The sequence below is a fragment of the Apteryx mantelli genome, chromosome Z, assembly GCF_036417845.1.
Source record: "Apteryx mantelli isolate bAptMan1 chromosome Z, bAptMan1.hap1, whole genome shotgun sequence".
Taxonomy (NCBI): Eukaryota; Metazoa; Chordata; class Aves; order Apterygiformes; family Apterygidae; genus Apteryx; species Apteryx mantelli.
Window position 1 is genome coordinate 66,330,210 of NC_090020.1, and position 13,733 is coordinate 66,343,942.

The 13,733-nt window shown below is 37.3% G+C and overlaps 1 protein-coding gene across 2 annotated transcripts in view; it reads right to left on the reverse strand.

The window, feature by feature from the left end:
- Positions 1-6,984, reverse strand: part of RAB3C (RAB3C, member RAS oncogene family) — a 125,225-nt gene extending 118,241 nt beyond the window's left edge. For both annotated transcript variants that reach the window (XR_010886865.1, XM_067315616.1), the window contains exon 1: positions 6,757-6,984. Coding sequence is in view for 1 of the 2 variants with exons in the window: in XM_067315616.1 (XP_067171717.1) it covers positions 6,757-6,984 (228 nt within the window). In the remaining variant the exon portion in view is untranslated. The remainder of the gene's footprint in view (positions 1-6,756) is intronic.
- Between the last annotated feature and the right edge of the window lie 6,749 nt (positions 6,985-13,733).

The following is a 13,733-nucleotide window of genomic DNA, read 5'->3' on the forward strand; positions in this document are numbered from 1 at the left end:
TCACATACCTCCATGTCTGAAGAATTCCAGTCAAACTTCAAATAGCAGCACACATTATCTTTTCAATCTCTGCTTTCATCTGCTTCTGCTGTGATGCCTATAAACTACCAGGATCTGCTAGAGTTCTAGAGAAATGGCAAGCTGTCTTGTCTGTTTTTCAGGTAAGTGCTGTTCTTTTTCTTACATGTATCTTCCTTAGCCATCTCCCTGTCCCACCTGTTCATTCTCACTAGACTGGCTGACTGTGAGCTATTTGGCCATTTTTTGGCTATTTACCTAAAACAATTAAACCTGAGCTGACTCGGATCCATAGCTGCAACTCTAATATAAATAGAAGAACAGGGACAAGAAACAGAGTAAGCAGGGCAAAGAAGAATCTTTGAATTAATGTAAACACAAGACTTCTGGAATAACCGAGGTACCCAAGCTGTATAAGGATGAAGAACTGCCTGGCAGTTTTCTGACTGAGATCTGAACACAATAGTTCTGTCCGTACTATAAGGGGCTTTCCTTCACTGTGCAAATTCTTAGCATCAGATGTTTCAAGTATGCTACAAAAAAAAGGGGGAAAAATAGTGATGGAAAAATAATCATTAATGAATAGCAATATTTCTGAGAAATAGAGTATACCAAATATGACTTGTGCATAAATGGAATAGCTCTAGATAAAGACTTAGGAAGCACTGCATGAAAAAGGGATTCTATCCCAAAACTTCCAGGTAAATATTTTTCATGGGTCTTCAAGAATATGTATAGTGTATAAGGAGAGAAATAATAAACTAAGGAGAGGCAGGGGAATATTTTAGGCTAACAATGTGATAGATCACAGCTCAGATAACATGCTGCTGCTGAAGAGCAGCTTAAACTGTGACAAAAGCTGCCAGAATTACACCTTTTTTCAGCTGACAGAGGAGGTCCAGAAAGAGTTTGTCTTCTGACCATCACAGCCGTGTTCCTCATGAACTATCTTTGCCCAGAAATGGCTCATTTGAAGCCTTCTGACAGAAAATCAATTGTTAACACTTTGCATCGCTTATCACCACAGACAGGTCAGCTGCCTTGAGCTGCTGCCCTTTCAGGCTATGCCTATAACTGCAGAATAAATTGTGCCAGGGAGCATTTCTGGGCTATGGAAGTTTCTATACCGTGAAACTGTCAGCATGCTTTCTGACCCAAACTTACTAGCACTCTGCCAGACAATTCCTGGGCAAGGTTCAGGAGTCAGCACAGGCCAGAGACCATTCCCAATACAAAGTCTGAGCGTCGCCATCCTGTTTCAGAGACTAAAAGCGTTTAGACGTATGGACACAAGCTATTCTGTGCCCGCTGAACTCAGTGGCAAAGGACAATGTGGGTATCTTTAATTTACTAGTACAGATAGATCCAGAGAAATCTTAAAACCCTGCCGTTTTCAGCCTTCTCTACTGCTCTCATCAAATCACTTGCTGCCTGGTATATTTCTGGACACACATTTGATTTTCAGGCTGAGATGAGGAAATTAAATTTTTAATATTAGATTTACTATTCTCATCTAAAAAGCCTGTGTATACTAAGCAGCAACATGCACACTGTCACTAGCACCTGGGAAAAAAATAATGAAATAAACTTTGATGGGGCTATCATACCAATTAAAAATACTCAGCTGAGTCAGAAGACACAAAATCAGTCCCTGAAATGATGAAACATTTCCAATATTTTATATATCATCATCCTCTCCCTCACCCTGCTCTCAGCTCCATAACAGATTTTTTGTTGCTTCAGCTTTCACTGCCTTTCTTCTGAACCAGCATATCTAGTCATTCTTGTACTGACATCATAGCCTTAGTCACTGTTACAGGATATTTCTGGAATATTGCACTGCCTCCGCACTCAAGACTTACTGCAGGATTCCCCTTAAAGACATCAATATCAAAGCAATTTTCATTCATACAACTGCTCCCACAGACCCTTCTGAGACAAATTTTTTCTTCTCATTCTGAGAAATTTATTCTTATTTTAACTCATTTTTTTTTACTGCTAGAGCAGTGTTAGGGGCCTTGTCAAGCAAAGAACCAGGTGCCTAATGTTTATGGATTTTTTTGAACAAGTACTACAGTTTTAATTATTGAATGATGAAATTGGATTTCCTCATTCAGCTTATTAAACCCAGTCCTCACCTGGTCCCTAAGCCAGAGCTTATGATAGCTTGGAAAGCAGATGATGACAGCAGATGATGACAGCAACATTTTTGGTATCAAAATGAAACTGTCACACACAATTCTGGGAAACAATGATCAGTGCATCTAGCCCATGAAGTCTATGTCTAGTCTCAGGCAAAAGCGATTGAAGCAGCAAAAGGTAATGCAGTGTTCTTATTTGCTGTTAGAACATTTTTGTATCACAGACAGATCAGAATAGGAAAATTTGATGCTTGATTCCTTAAACAAAATATGTACTGAAATCAATTGGAAATCACTGAGAGTTCTGATCAATTACATTTTAAACTGGAGTTAAAGATGTGACATGGATACACTGTCAATTAAATAAAATCTTTGACCTGTTTTTGTAAATTTTCTTCTATTTTACAGGAATCAATATTTGCACTTGTTTTACTTTTTCTAATTGTAATGATTTATTTTAATGAATGATATCTGACCAATTTTACTGTCCAACTTAGCCTGTATTTTCTCTATAAGCTCTCACTTTCTTTTATTTTCATTAAAGACTGTACAGTGCTTGCAAAAATATTGCAAACCTTTATGGTTTCACAGCTGCATTGTATACAGATTGTACTGCTTTGTACAGTGAATACAGCAGTAGATTTATAAGGTTAAATTTAATTTTCTTTTCTAGTTTGCAGCTCTTTGCACTTTCAAGCTTTTTCTTTAGAGTGTATTTTTATCAGCATTGGTACTCACTGGCCACTTATTTTTTCAGTCAAAATAATTTAAATCTAAATGTTGGAAACTGAAAGGATCTGATAGGCTTCTGCTGCAGAACATTCAAAGCCTTTTCATGGACTTTACCCTATGAAATTATGCGCTGCATACAGACAGAATTCCTTGCCAAAATTTCTCATAGTTTCTGTTGAGAAATCAAATTTTTTTAGATAAAATGTCTTCTTTTTATAGATTTCTCTCCCTAAAAAGGAAAAAAATAATAATATTCTGTGTTTACACTGTCTGTACTATAGCTGCCACATTTATAACTTCCCTTGAAACAAAAGTTTGGAGCCAGCTAGTGGTCCTGTGACAAGGTATTGTGCTACCACTAATGAATACAGCACTTGAACTCTGAACCTCTCTCAATTCCAGTAAGAAACATTTTAGAAGGAAGTTTTTTGGCTCAGAAGGAATAATGTAAACCTTACATGGCTCCCAGCAGGCTCTTTCTAACCATATGAAAAAGCAATAACGATAAGCACTAGAGAGAGCTATATCCTACCCGACTTTAACAATAAAAGAGGACAGTTCAGTTTGGGTCCTTTGAATGCAAGAATGAAGCACTATTGCCTTACAGCAAAAAAACCCCTCAAACAAACAAAAAAACTTCAGGGCATCCCAGTAAGTAAGACAGCACCATCTGCAACCTATTATCCCTTGCTAGTTCATTTCTAATAATCATATAGTGATTTTTATTAAGAAATAATGACCCTGCTTCCTCAAATGCTCATGTAGACTTTCAAACAATCTTATACTCTTCACTGATAAGCATGCTAGAATCATATTCAAAGAAAAATCAGTGCTCAAAGCTCCAACATACTTCAAGTTGAACACTAAGTTTCATGCCAAAACAGATGTTAAATACAAAGTTTATACATCCATTCAAAAAAAGAAAAAGCATATAGGATCAGCTGTGTCTCCAACTAGGGAATCTGGTGACTCTAACAGCCTTATTATTTACACATTTCTACATCTTATTACCATGCAAGGATAGCAGAACAGTGGCATTCTGTATATTTCTTCGCTGTAGTACATGGTAAAGTGTTGTAGTTTTGATCTCATCATTCAGAACACGTTTTAAAACTGTATTCAATTTCCAGTTTCTTCTAAGCTATTTAAACCTATGAGGTTTTTCAGAATTCTTTATTTCATATATGCTGAACATCACTTATTACATGATGTTTCCAAGTACTTTGTCACTGATTTCAAAGGAAGTGTTACAGGCTCATGGATGTTTCTAGACAGAATTAACATCAAATGAAACTCACTCTGATTCATTCAGTTTTATATTTTAGGTAATCTAAACTCTTTCATATATGTAATTTGAAATGGAAATGGATATTGCATGAGTACTGTTCATTTTAGAAAGACATTTGTATAATCAAAGAAAAGTAATGAAGTATAATATAGAGAGGTGTTACATATACAGATATTGCATATTAGGAATAATACAGCTGTTGATACAGCTTATCTGATGTGGTAATAGTGCTCTATATTTGCTTCAAAATTCACTCACTGGAATAGCTTTCTGGGATACTTAACCGATTTTATTTAAGGTCCCAGGGGTGCAACATTCAACAGATTTACTCTAGCAAGCATAACTGCAACACAATATTCCACTGCAGTATACTCCATCTAAAAGTGCAAACACTAATAGTGAGCTGTTGCAGTTTGAGTTCATTTGGCAATGACAAGGCTTTTTAAGAACTTGCATTAAAATTTTAATGGAAGCAAATAAGGAGAGGCAGTGCTGGCTGATGCAAAAAGCTTTAAGTTAAAAGTAAGAAGATCTGAAGTCCTGTTCCTAACCCTCTCTATGTCCTGGTAGGTGACTTTAGGAAGGTCTCTGTCATAATCTTAGTCTCTATCCCCTCTTCCTTGCGGGACATGGAAACCTTGTGTTTGTTTCGCTCACTTCGGTGGCAAGTTTTTTCAAGCAGGGATTCTCATGTGCTATCACTGCAGAACAGAGGGAGCTCATTCACAGAGCAGAGTCTGTTGTTACTGCTATGCAAAGAAGAACAAAGTGTCTGTTTGGATAGAACAGGAAGATTACTCCAGGTGGCGAGAATACAGCTAACACAATATCCTCTCTATGCCACAGATAACTCCGGGGAACATTTAGATTAATGGACTGCTTTGAGTCAAGCACATATTCGTAGTCTGCTATGGAGAAGCATTATGAGAAATATGTTGGTGTCAAACTAATCACATTAATATAATGTTGTAAACTAATGTTGATGCTTTTTCTAGGAGATGCATGATGAATTAAATACATTGTAGAAGCCACTTGGTGATTAAAAGAAGAAGAACTGTGTAAAGACTATAATGTGAACTAAATTTTATTGCTCCATTAACAAGAGATAATGAGGTGATGTCAATGTGAATTACCTTGTCATCTCCAGCACTGCTGTGTTACAGTGAAACTACCATGTTAATGCTGTGAAAGCATGCACGACACAGTTACTTAGAATGTAGCCCTATCTGTTAGACCCATGATAAAAGTAAGACTCTAAGTTTAAAAAGGTGAGAAGTTGAGAGGCAAAGAGTCTGTGTTCCAGTTCCTAGAGGGCACAGAATGACAAATGATTTGAGATATCAAGGGCTGCATCCTACCTAAAAAGGCAGGAATGAGATACAGCCTGATCTGAGAAATTCAGCTTTGGATTTACCTTCCTGATCACAGTCTTCTTGTAAGAAACGGGTTTGCTGGGAAAACGTGCCATATTAAAAACATATTCACTTTAGCTTCTGTCCTAAACATGTCAGATGGTCTGGTCAGGTTTAATCCAAGGTTTCCCTAGATTTAATGGCTGCTTATCATTAAACACATTTTTAAATGTCTTGTATTTATGCACATAAAAGGAAAATGTTGGTTACTTGTTAATTTACATCCATTTAAATGGAACATCTTTCCAGGCCAGACAAAGATTCAAAACTTCTCTCAGAGCAGCGTGGCTGTTACAAATAACCCCAAAACGAAATGTGGCTTAAAATCTTCAAGCACCCCTGGCAAAGACCTAAAACTTTAACTCCAGGTCCCACATTGTTAAAATTTCTTTTATCACCCATTCTTTACCTGAGTATCACCCAAGAATTAGGAGCTGTGACCATGAGCAACTCCTGCCTAAGTAAGTTTTTGTCTGTCCTTGCTTTCTCAGGAAAGCTTGCAGAAAAGAACACCTTCTCCCTGGCATCAGACTTTCCTATGTTTGACATCTTTCTTCTGTCTCTGAGGTGTAGATAAGGGGTTTTGTACACTCAGACAACACAGCTGTTTCACTCTCTCTTTCCACTTGTTTGAGTCATCAGCAGTGGAAGGAAGGGGCTTCAAGAGATCAGGATGACAAACATAACTGAGAGCGCAAAAAATTATGCCTTCTGTTATGCATCCACTATCATAGTTCCTAAAATAATTTGAATTTTTTTAGTGGGAAAAAATCAGATCTCACCTGGTATTTCAAGACAGTCCTTAATAATGTAACCTTTTCAACAGACTGTATACAGCACAGTTCCTTATACCTGGGTGAACAGCTATCAATATATGTCATCCTGAAGTATTTCTTAAAGGAATTTAATTCAGAATATACACTCTGCTGAACCTCAATATTTTAAAAATACTGTCTGCACTCTGTTATTCAAGACAGAAGAATGATGCAGGAAAGAAATTAACTGCTTTTTCACTACTATGCCATACATATGCAGATTATGATAAAGAATATATACCTACAGTAGCTTAAAAGCTACTATATCAAACTGCTGTATATATCAAACTGCTGTATACATCAAATTGTTATAGCTTGCTTAGTTCATGAAATTATTATTTTTGGCTTACCCAAATCTGTAGCTTAATTCTTTTTTCATTTTTGAAAACTGTTTTTACTTTGAAATCGATCCCAACCGTGCTTACAAATGCAGATGTAAAGGAATCATCAGCATAACGGAACAAAAAGGATGTTTTTCCAACACTGCTGTTGCCAATGATGAGCAGTTTGAACATGTAATCAAAGTTCTGGTCAGATGTATCTTTCTGGCCATATCTGGAATCTTGAGCAGATGCCATCTGTAATAAAAAATAAAAGGAATAATTTATTGTCTCTTGTACTATATAAAATGGGAAACATTTATATTTTATTGGAATTTTTGGTAAAAGATATGAATGAAATCAAGAAGTTCACAGAGGACTTAAGTCTTTTTGTGATTCTTGTATCCACGCTAATAATTCGCCACGCAAAGAGAATGGCAAAAGCTACATCTGTAATGAAAGACAGTGTACCAAAGCTAAACGTCATTGGTGATTGGTACCAAAAACATCTAAAACGCCATGAAAATTCTTGAGCATAACATAAAAAAAAAATCTACTTTCAGAAAGTATGGTGGATGAGATAGGCTCATACCTTGAAAATACAGAGAGAAACCCTTCTCTTCATGTGTATGAGGGGGAAATAAGAGACTAATGCTGGGCTGTGACCTGTGTTTAGCTTTCAGGGTTGCAGTGAGTAACCTGAAAACCTGGCCAAAATTTTACCTGGGCTCAAAAAGCAGATGGCGAAAAAAAAGAACTTAGAATTAGCTAGTGTTTCATCTCATATACTTTTTGAGAAAAATCTCAAGTACCTGGGGAGTCTAGCAGGATTTTTTAATTTTTGGAGTTTGGCGATACATTTGCACACAGATTTCAGACAAAAAGAAGACAGCATATCCTAACATAAAGGTTTATGGAAAAGCAGCTCAGGTCCAAGCTAAGTTAGACATCTCAGAGTGCATTTGGACTGCTTGAGAGGACAACTGGAGCCGGACCTTGCATAAGGGTGAGGGCTGTACACTAACCCACCTTCTCAGCAAGATTTCAATTACTGCATAAATTTTCTCAGATAATTTTGCTGTCTCATAGTACAAAAAACAGTATACCAGCTTCTCTGGATACTGAAGAGGCATATAGAAGTGGAGACAAAAGGTCCTTGAAGGTGACAATAGAAGTAGCAAGCCTTTTTCAGAAAATCCAGTGTAAAATTTGTGTTTTATTAACAATGCAGTAGGGAGTGCTTGATTTCAGATTTTCTGTGCATACAATTACCCTTTAATTTGGTAATGACTAAAGTTCTTGACTAAATGTGGTCTTAGATGCTTAAGTGTTTGCATCCTGAGTGTTTACACTTAGGCCTTAATATTTATTCACTCCTTTCACAGACATACTATAAGGAAGTTTTAGAATAAAAAACTACTACCAAGTGTACACATTACTAATCTCTCATCTTTCTGATTTCTTTAGCAAAAGACACAAGGAAATCCCGTCCAGTTCACAACTCTCTAATGCTGTTTATACCAGTCTAACTGAAAGAACAAAACAATAAAATAGAGCAGACAAAAAACTGTGCAGTGGCTGGGGATTGCCAGTGCATGGCCTGTATGTTCTCACTAGCAGCCTTTTCTACTGTCCTTCTGGCTTCTTTCTATAATGGAGCAGCTGAAATCAGCAGTCATTGTTTTTAGTAGGAAGAAGAAGAATTGTCTTCTTTTTTCATTTTATCTCCTAGAAATCCTTGCACGTAACTTCCTCAAGTTGCTTAAGGATTAAGAAGAGGGATTTTAGCTTTCATTTCATTTGCTGGCCCCAGTCCTATGTGCCTTACATTTCATCCCTATATATATTATTGCTTATCACTTCAAAAACAGTACCACTGAGCAAACAGAGGAATTGGAGACCTGGATTTGAATGATAGTCTGACTAAAACTTGTACATTTTGTAGCTGTCTTGAGTAAGGACCTGTTTCCTGTGGAAGCTTTTAAACACAGACATTTCCCACAAAGAAATTTCAGTGTTTCTCTAAATTAAATTAGGTGCATTACCCATGCCCTAGTTTCCTTAAAAGTTCCTAAAAAAAAAAAAATAATAATTAAAAGGCAAAATCTTCACTATGCCTTGAACTTATGGATTCATTATTTACAGTACCGTAGGCAGAATTATGGGCAAGCTGAACACAGAATTGAAGCCAACATTTATTTCTAGAGTTGGAATATGACTGCCTGTTGCAGGATGCAGAAGGCACGGGGAAGGGCTAATTTCCCTACCTATCCACTGCGGAGCTATGGGAAGATTAGTGAGGTATTGATAATGATTCAAAGTGTTGGGATAGGCTAACTTTTGCCTAGAGATCCAGTATCCCTAGATTATTACTACCTAGAAAGGTAGTGATCCTTTCTTGTGTCCAATCCCAGATGAATTTTAGAAAAGTACTAGTGCCTGTAGGGTCTGAAGTGAGCATGGAGTGCACTGTAGCCCACTTTACATGTATTCATACATCAGTTCACTCCTAACAGGAGTTGCCTCTACTGTGGAGGCATTTGGCAAAGAAATTGGAAGAAGCTGGTGCTGATGCTATGTTGGTCCTTTAGAAACAGTGGTGGAAATAATCCCAAGGACTGCCATTTTCAGATCTGTTATTAAATGCTAAATGCATTGATAGAAAACCAAATAAACATGTCAGTCTCCCTAATGTTATGATGTTCTGCTTCCAAGAATGCAAAAACCTTATTTTTATTTTGACAAAGTTCTTCTCTTTGTGCTCAAATGATTAAATGGATATATTAAGCACACATCACTTTCAGCAAAATAAATGGAGTTTTTTCTTTGGGATAAATCTCTCCTTAGTTATTTACTAAAATTAAAGAGAAAATGCACAAGGCTATTTCCATTAGCATGTTGTATACCTGCTTTTTTGCAGAATGAGTCCCTACTCAGATCCTTACAACCATCTGGATTTTAGCACCAAGGGCAGTCTCAGGCCACCTCCTAGAGGACACAGGACAGACCTGAAAGCCCACAGGGAAATCTAAGCTCAAGAAAACAATCAGAACCCTTGTTGTCAGGAGCTATCAGACTCCTGCTCCTTATCTTAATAATGGGGAGAAGGTAGGCCCCCACCTTGAATATGGTTCAGGAACAAAAAAAGGATGGCTTTGTATGCTTCCCTACCTTCAGGACATCTTTAAAGTCCTTAAATGGAGATTATTTATGGGCATAGGCAAGTTTAATCACTAAGCAGAGTTTGCTATATTAAGTCCAAGCAGTTCTCAAGTCTCATGTTCAGCTGCTCCCTTGCTCCCAAGGGAACAGGGAAAAACAGGGTGTGGGCTGAAAACAAATGTCCGAAAAAGCATGTGCTTATATGACACTTTCATGATTGTAATGAAACACTTGACTCTCTTTGGCCTTAGAGGACCTTATTCTTTGACAGAATTAATTTGAACAGCTTTCTCACTTAAGCAGGGCACAGTGCCATGACCTCCTTGACTGCACATCACTTCAGTTTGCACTTACATATGCACCCCACTCTGAATGTCTATACAGAATGAATTGCCCCTGGAAAAGAGAATGCAGAAGGAAAGAAATGATGGGATCAAAAATCCTGAGTCTCATTCCTTTGTATCTTTCACAGTTTATTTTCTTTCAAAGATAAAACAATTCTGTTGTAAAGGAGAAGATCAACAGTAAGCCCAGGAAAAATGTCCTATCTACAGTAAGGATAGACAGTTACTGGCTTCTTCAGCTATAGTGATTTACAGTTGTTTCAAAGAGCAACACTCCTTTTCTGTATATAGTGTAGAAATGCATATATTTACGTTGCTTTCTAAGAAGAAACTGACTTTACTCATTATTCTGATAAAAAGACAGTTTCCTGCACAGGTAGCTTTTTGTGAGGTGATCTTTTTGCTTTTTGTCAATTATTATTAGCCAAACGTATTCAAAGTAATATAGTTTGACAATGGAAAATAATGGGAAAATTCAATGTCTGTAACTCCTGGGCCTGTATGGAGAATGTATCACAACTGAGTGTCTCTAATGTGCAGATCTAATATCATCATCAGAGTAGCCAAAATGTTACCAAGATCCTTAAATATATAAACACTCCACTTATTCTATGACAATATGACCCAATCATGAAGAAAATAATAATTTTAGGGTTAAAGTACTAGACCAATAATGTAGAGATTGGATTTTATTCCTAACTTTTTCAGAGGTATCCTATGACTTTTCTTCTCCTTTTCCCTCTATCTTGGACAAGCTTTCCTATTCTTGTTTCTGCTTCAAAGGATACTTCAGTTGTTCCCCTGCAGACCACAGCCAATTCTCACAGATCCTTTAGGATCACCTTTATCATCTATTTTTAACTGACCAATTAGTAAGACTTAACAGAGTTCTGTGGACAATGAACCAACCACTTATTTGGAATTTATGGATCACCAGCCATCTGCAGAGCACAGCCTGTGAACCAATGTACTTGGCAGCATCAGAAGTTTATCTGCTTCAAGGTATAAATATGTGTAAGTATATCATAACTCAGTCCACAAGGTGCAGTTAGAAATGCAAAGTTTTATTAGACAAGCATCATACTGAAATGCCAATCTGTGGAATGTTGAGAAGATACAGAGAGGCGAGAGTCTAAAATATTTTAAAGAAGCTCTTCTTGCTTCATATCAGCAGAAATAGCATGAATGTGACCATAGTACTGGCAGATCCTGCTGCCCAGGGGAGCAGAATTCAAGGTGCAGTACAGAATGCTTCTGACATAGTCTAGCGGATGAATTCTGGTGAATCTACTTGTGGTGAGCTGAGGCACCGCCCACCCTTTTCTTAACCTAAGTTTACCTTCCACACAGAACAGGCAATTTAAGAAACATATGTCAAATTTCCACTCTAGGTATTAATGCAAACTCTCCTCCAAATAGCAAAAACAAGAGAGATAAAGTCCCAGCTTCTCAGCTGACAGAGCAGCTGCATCAGGCTGAAAGAAAAAGTGAGGTACTAATGTCACTGTCCAAGGCACTGGTGAGATGCCATTAGTAACAACTCTGGTCAGCCATGTTCATGAAAGCTGAGTTCAAACTGGAAAGCACAGAGAAAGACTATTAGAAAGACAACAAGAATGAAAAGCTTATCTCTTGAGAGAAATCTAGAAAAGCTGAGTAAAACATAAACTGGTTACTCTGGATAATAATCTGGAACAGCATTAGAGAATGAGAACTATTTAAACTGACATATACTGGAGTGGACACTGGACATTAAGAAGAAATGAGTACAAACTAGTCCTGAGTGCCTTTGAGCTGGAGATCAGACTGTATCTAACCAGCAAAGGAGCAAGCTTCCACAGTACAGTAGGAGTAGCTCCCCCAAGTAGGAGTAGTGACAGAAAGAGGATTACTGACTACAAATGCAGCTTGATTAGTGAACAGAAAGGAATACATAACTTGCTTTGTGGACTCAGTGGTTTGGCATGCTCTTCTACTCCAGTGCTAAGATGAACCATGAATGAGGTATTGAATAATTTTGCTGAGTGATAGGAGACACATTGCCATGCTAACTCCTGTGTCTAATAGCTCTGATTTGGCTTTTCTTCATTACAATTTTATAATAAACTCTTGAAAATTTGGAAGCAGCCTTTTTCTTTTCTCTGTTGCTGCTGCCCTTCTCCATTTTGCTTGGATGCATCTGTTATAAACCTATTTGGTCTGGGCATTACCATCACAGTGACAGCAGAATAGGGAAAGCTCAGAAGAAAATGTGCTCATTATTTTCCTGGCAAAGCATCAGAAATGTTCACATTGTTTTTACTGATTCTTTCCCATTTCCTACTTTTCCCTCACCTTTCTGGCCTCACTCACCTTTGAAATGATCCGATGCCCTAGTAAATGAAAAGCAGGGTTTGCAGAGATCTGGCCTTTTCTACAGACTGCCACCATTAATGCCCATATGTTCTGATAAACATTAAGGCCCAGTTACCCAAACTACACTTTATCTTTTCGATTTTGGCAAGTGCAGAAACATGGAAAATTTGCCTGCCACAATTAAGAGAAGGAGTGAAACTTGAAGTGAATGAATCAATGTGTTAAACTGAGAATTTCCCATTGAATTTTAATTTTGAGAGTACCACAAAAGTCCTGAGGAAAACTATTAAGAGATACGCAGAGTATTTCAACTAATTCAGAAAAGCTCTTAAAAAGAACATGCACAAATCATGCACACTTCTATGTTTCTCAGCAAAAAAAGAGTTAATTGCCTTTGATTTCTAAACCAAAGCCCTCTCCCTGCCTATAAGCACTACTAAACTTTATATCTTTTCTTTGAAAACATGACTAGAAAACTGAAAAGTAGTCACAGACTCTTACCCAGATCCAATTATATCCAGCAGATGACAATGGCAAACTTTTACATGACATAGTCCCTCTCTGAAAGGACTGTTTGGGCTCCCTCTCTGGTAGTTTTTGACCCTTCTAGTCTACAGAGAAATAGCATAAGCTTGAGATTCAAATAAAGAATTTGCAAACATAGGAATACAGTGCCCCCTGGATAGGCCGTTATTCTCATCCTTCTGTCACATTTTAACTTCATACTTTTTGGTTTTTTTTTTTAATATTGCTTGATGGATATGGAAAAAGAGTGCTTACACTCTCCTCTGACTCGTTTTTGTCATGATACAAAGACATGTACTTGAACACTCTTCCTGTTTCTCTACAATTCAGAGATGTTAGCCCTGTAACAGACTGTTCCATAAACCTGTTGTGTACAAAGAAGCAGCTACATTTGTTTCATGTAGGAAATCAGATAACTAAAAGAGATAAATCAAGCAATTAGTTCAGCCAGTCTAAACCACATTTGAACAAGGATCAACCGTACTAGCCTAATATTGGAAAAAGCAAAGACTGATAAGAAAAAGAACCCACAATAGAATATTGTTTTACTTGAAGCTTTAATAAGAATAATATTTAGGTGAACCGGGAGTGGTGTAAGTACAGGAAAGAAAAAAGCACTCA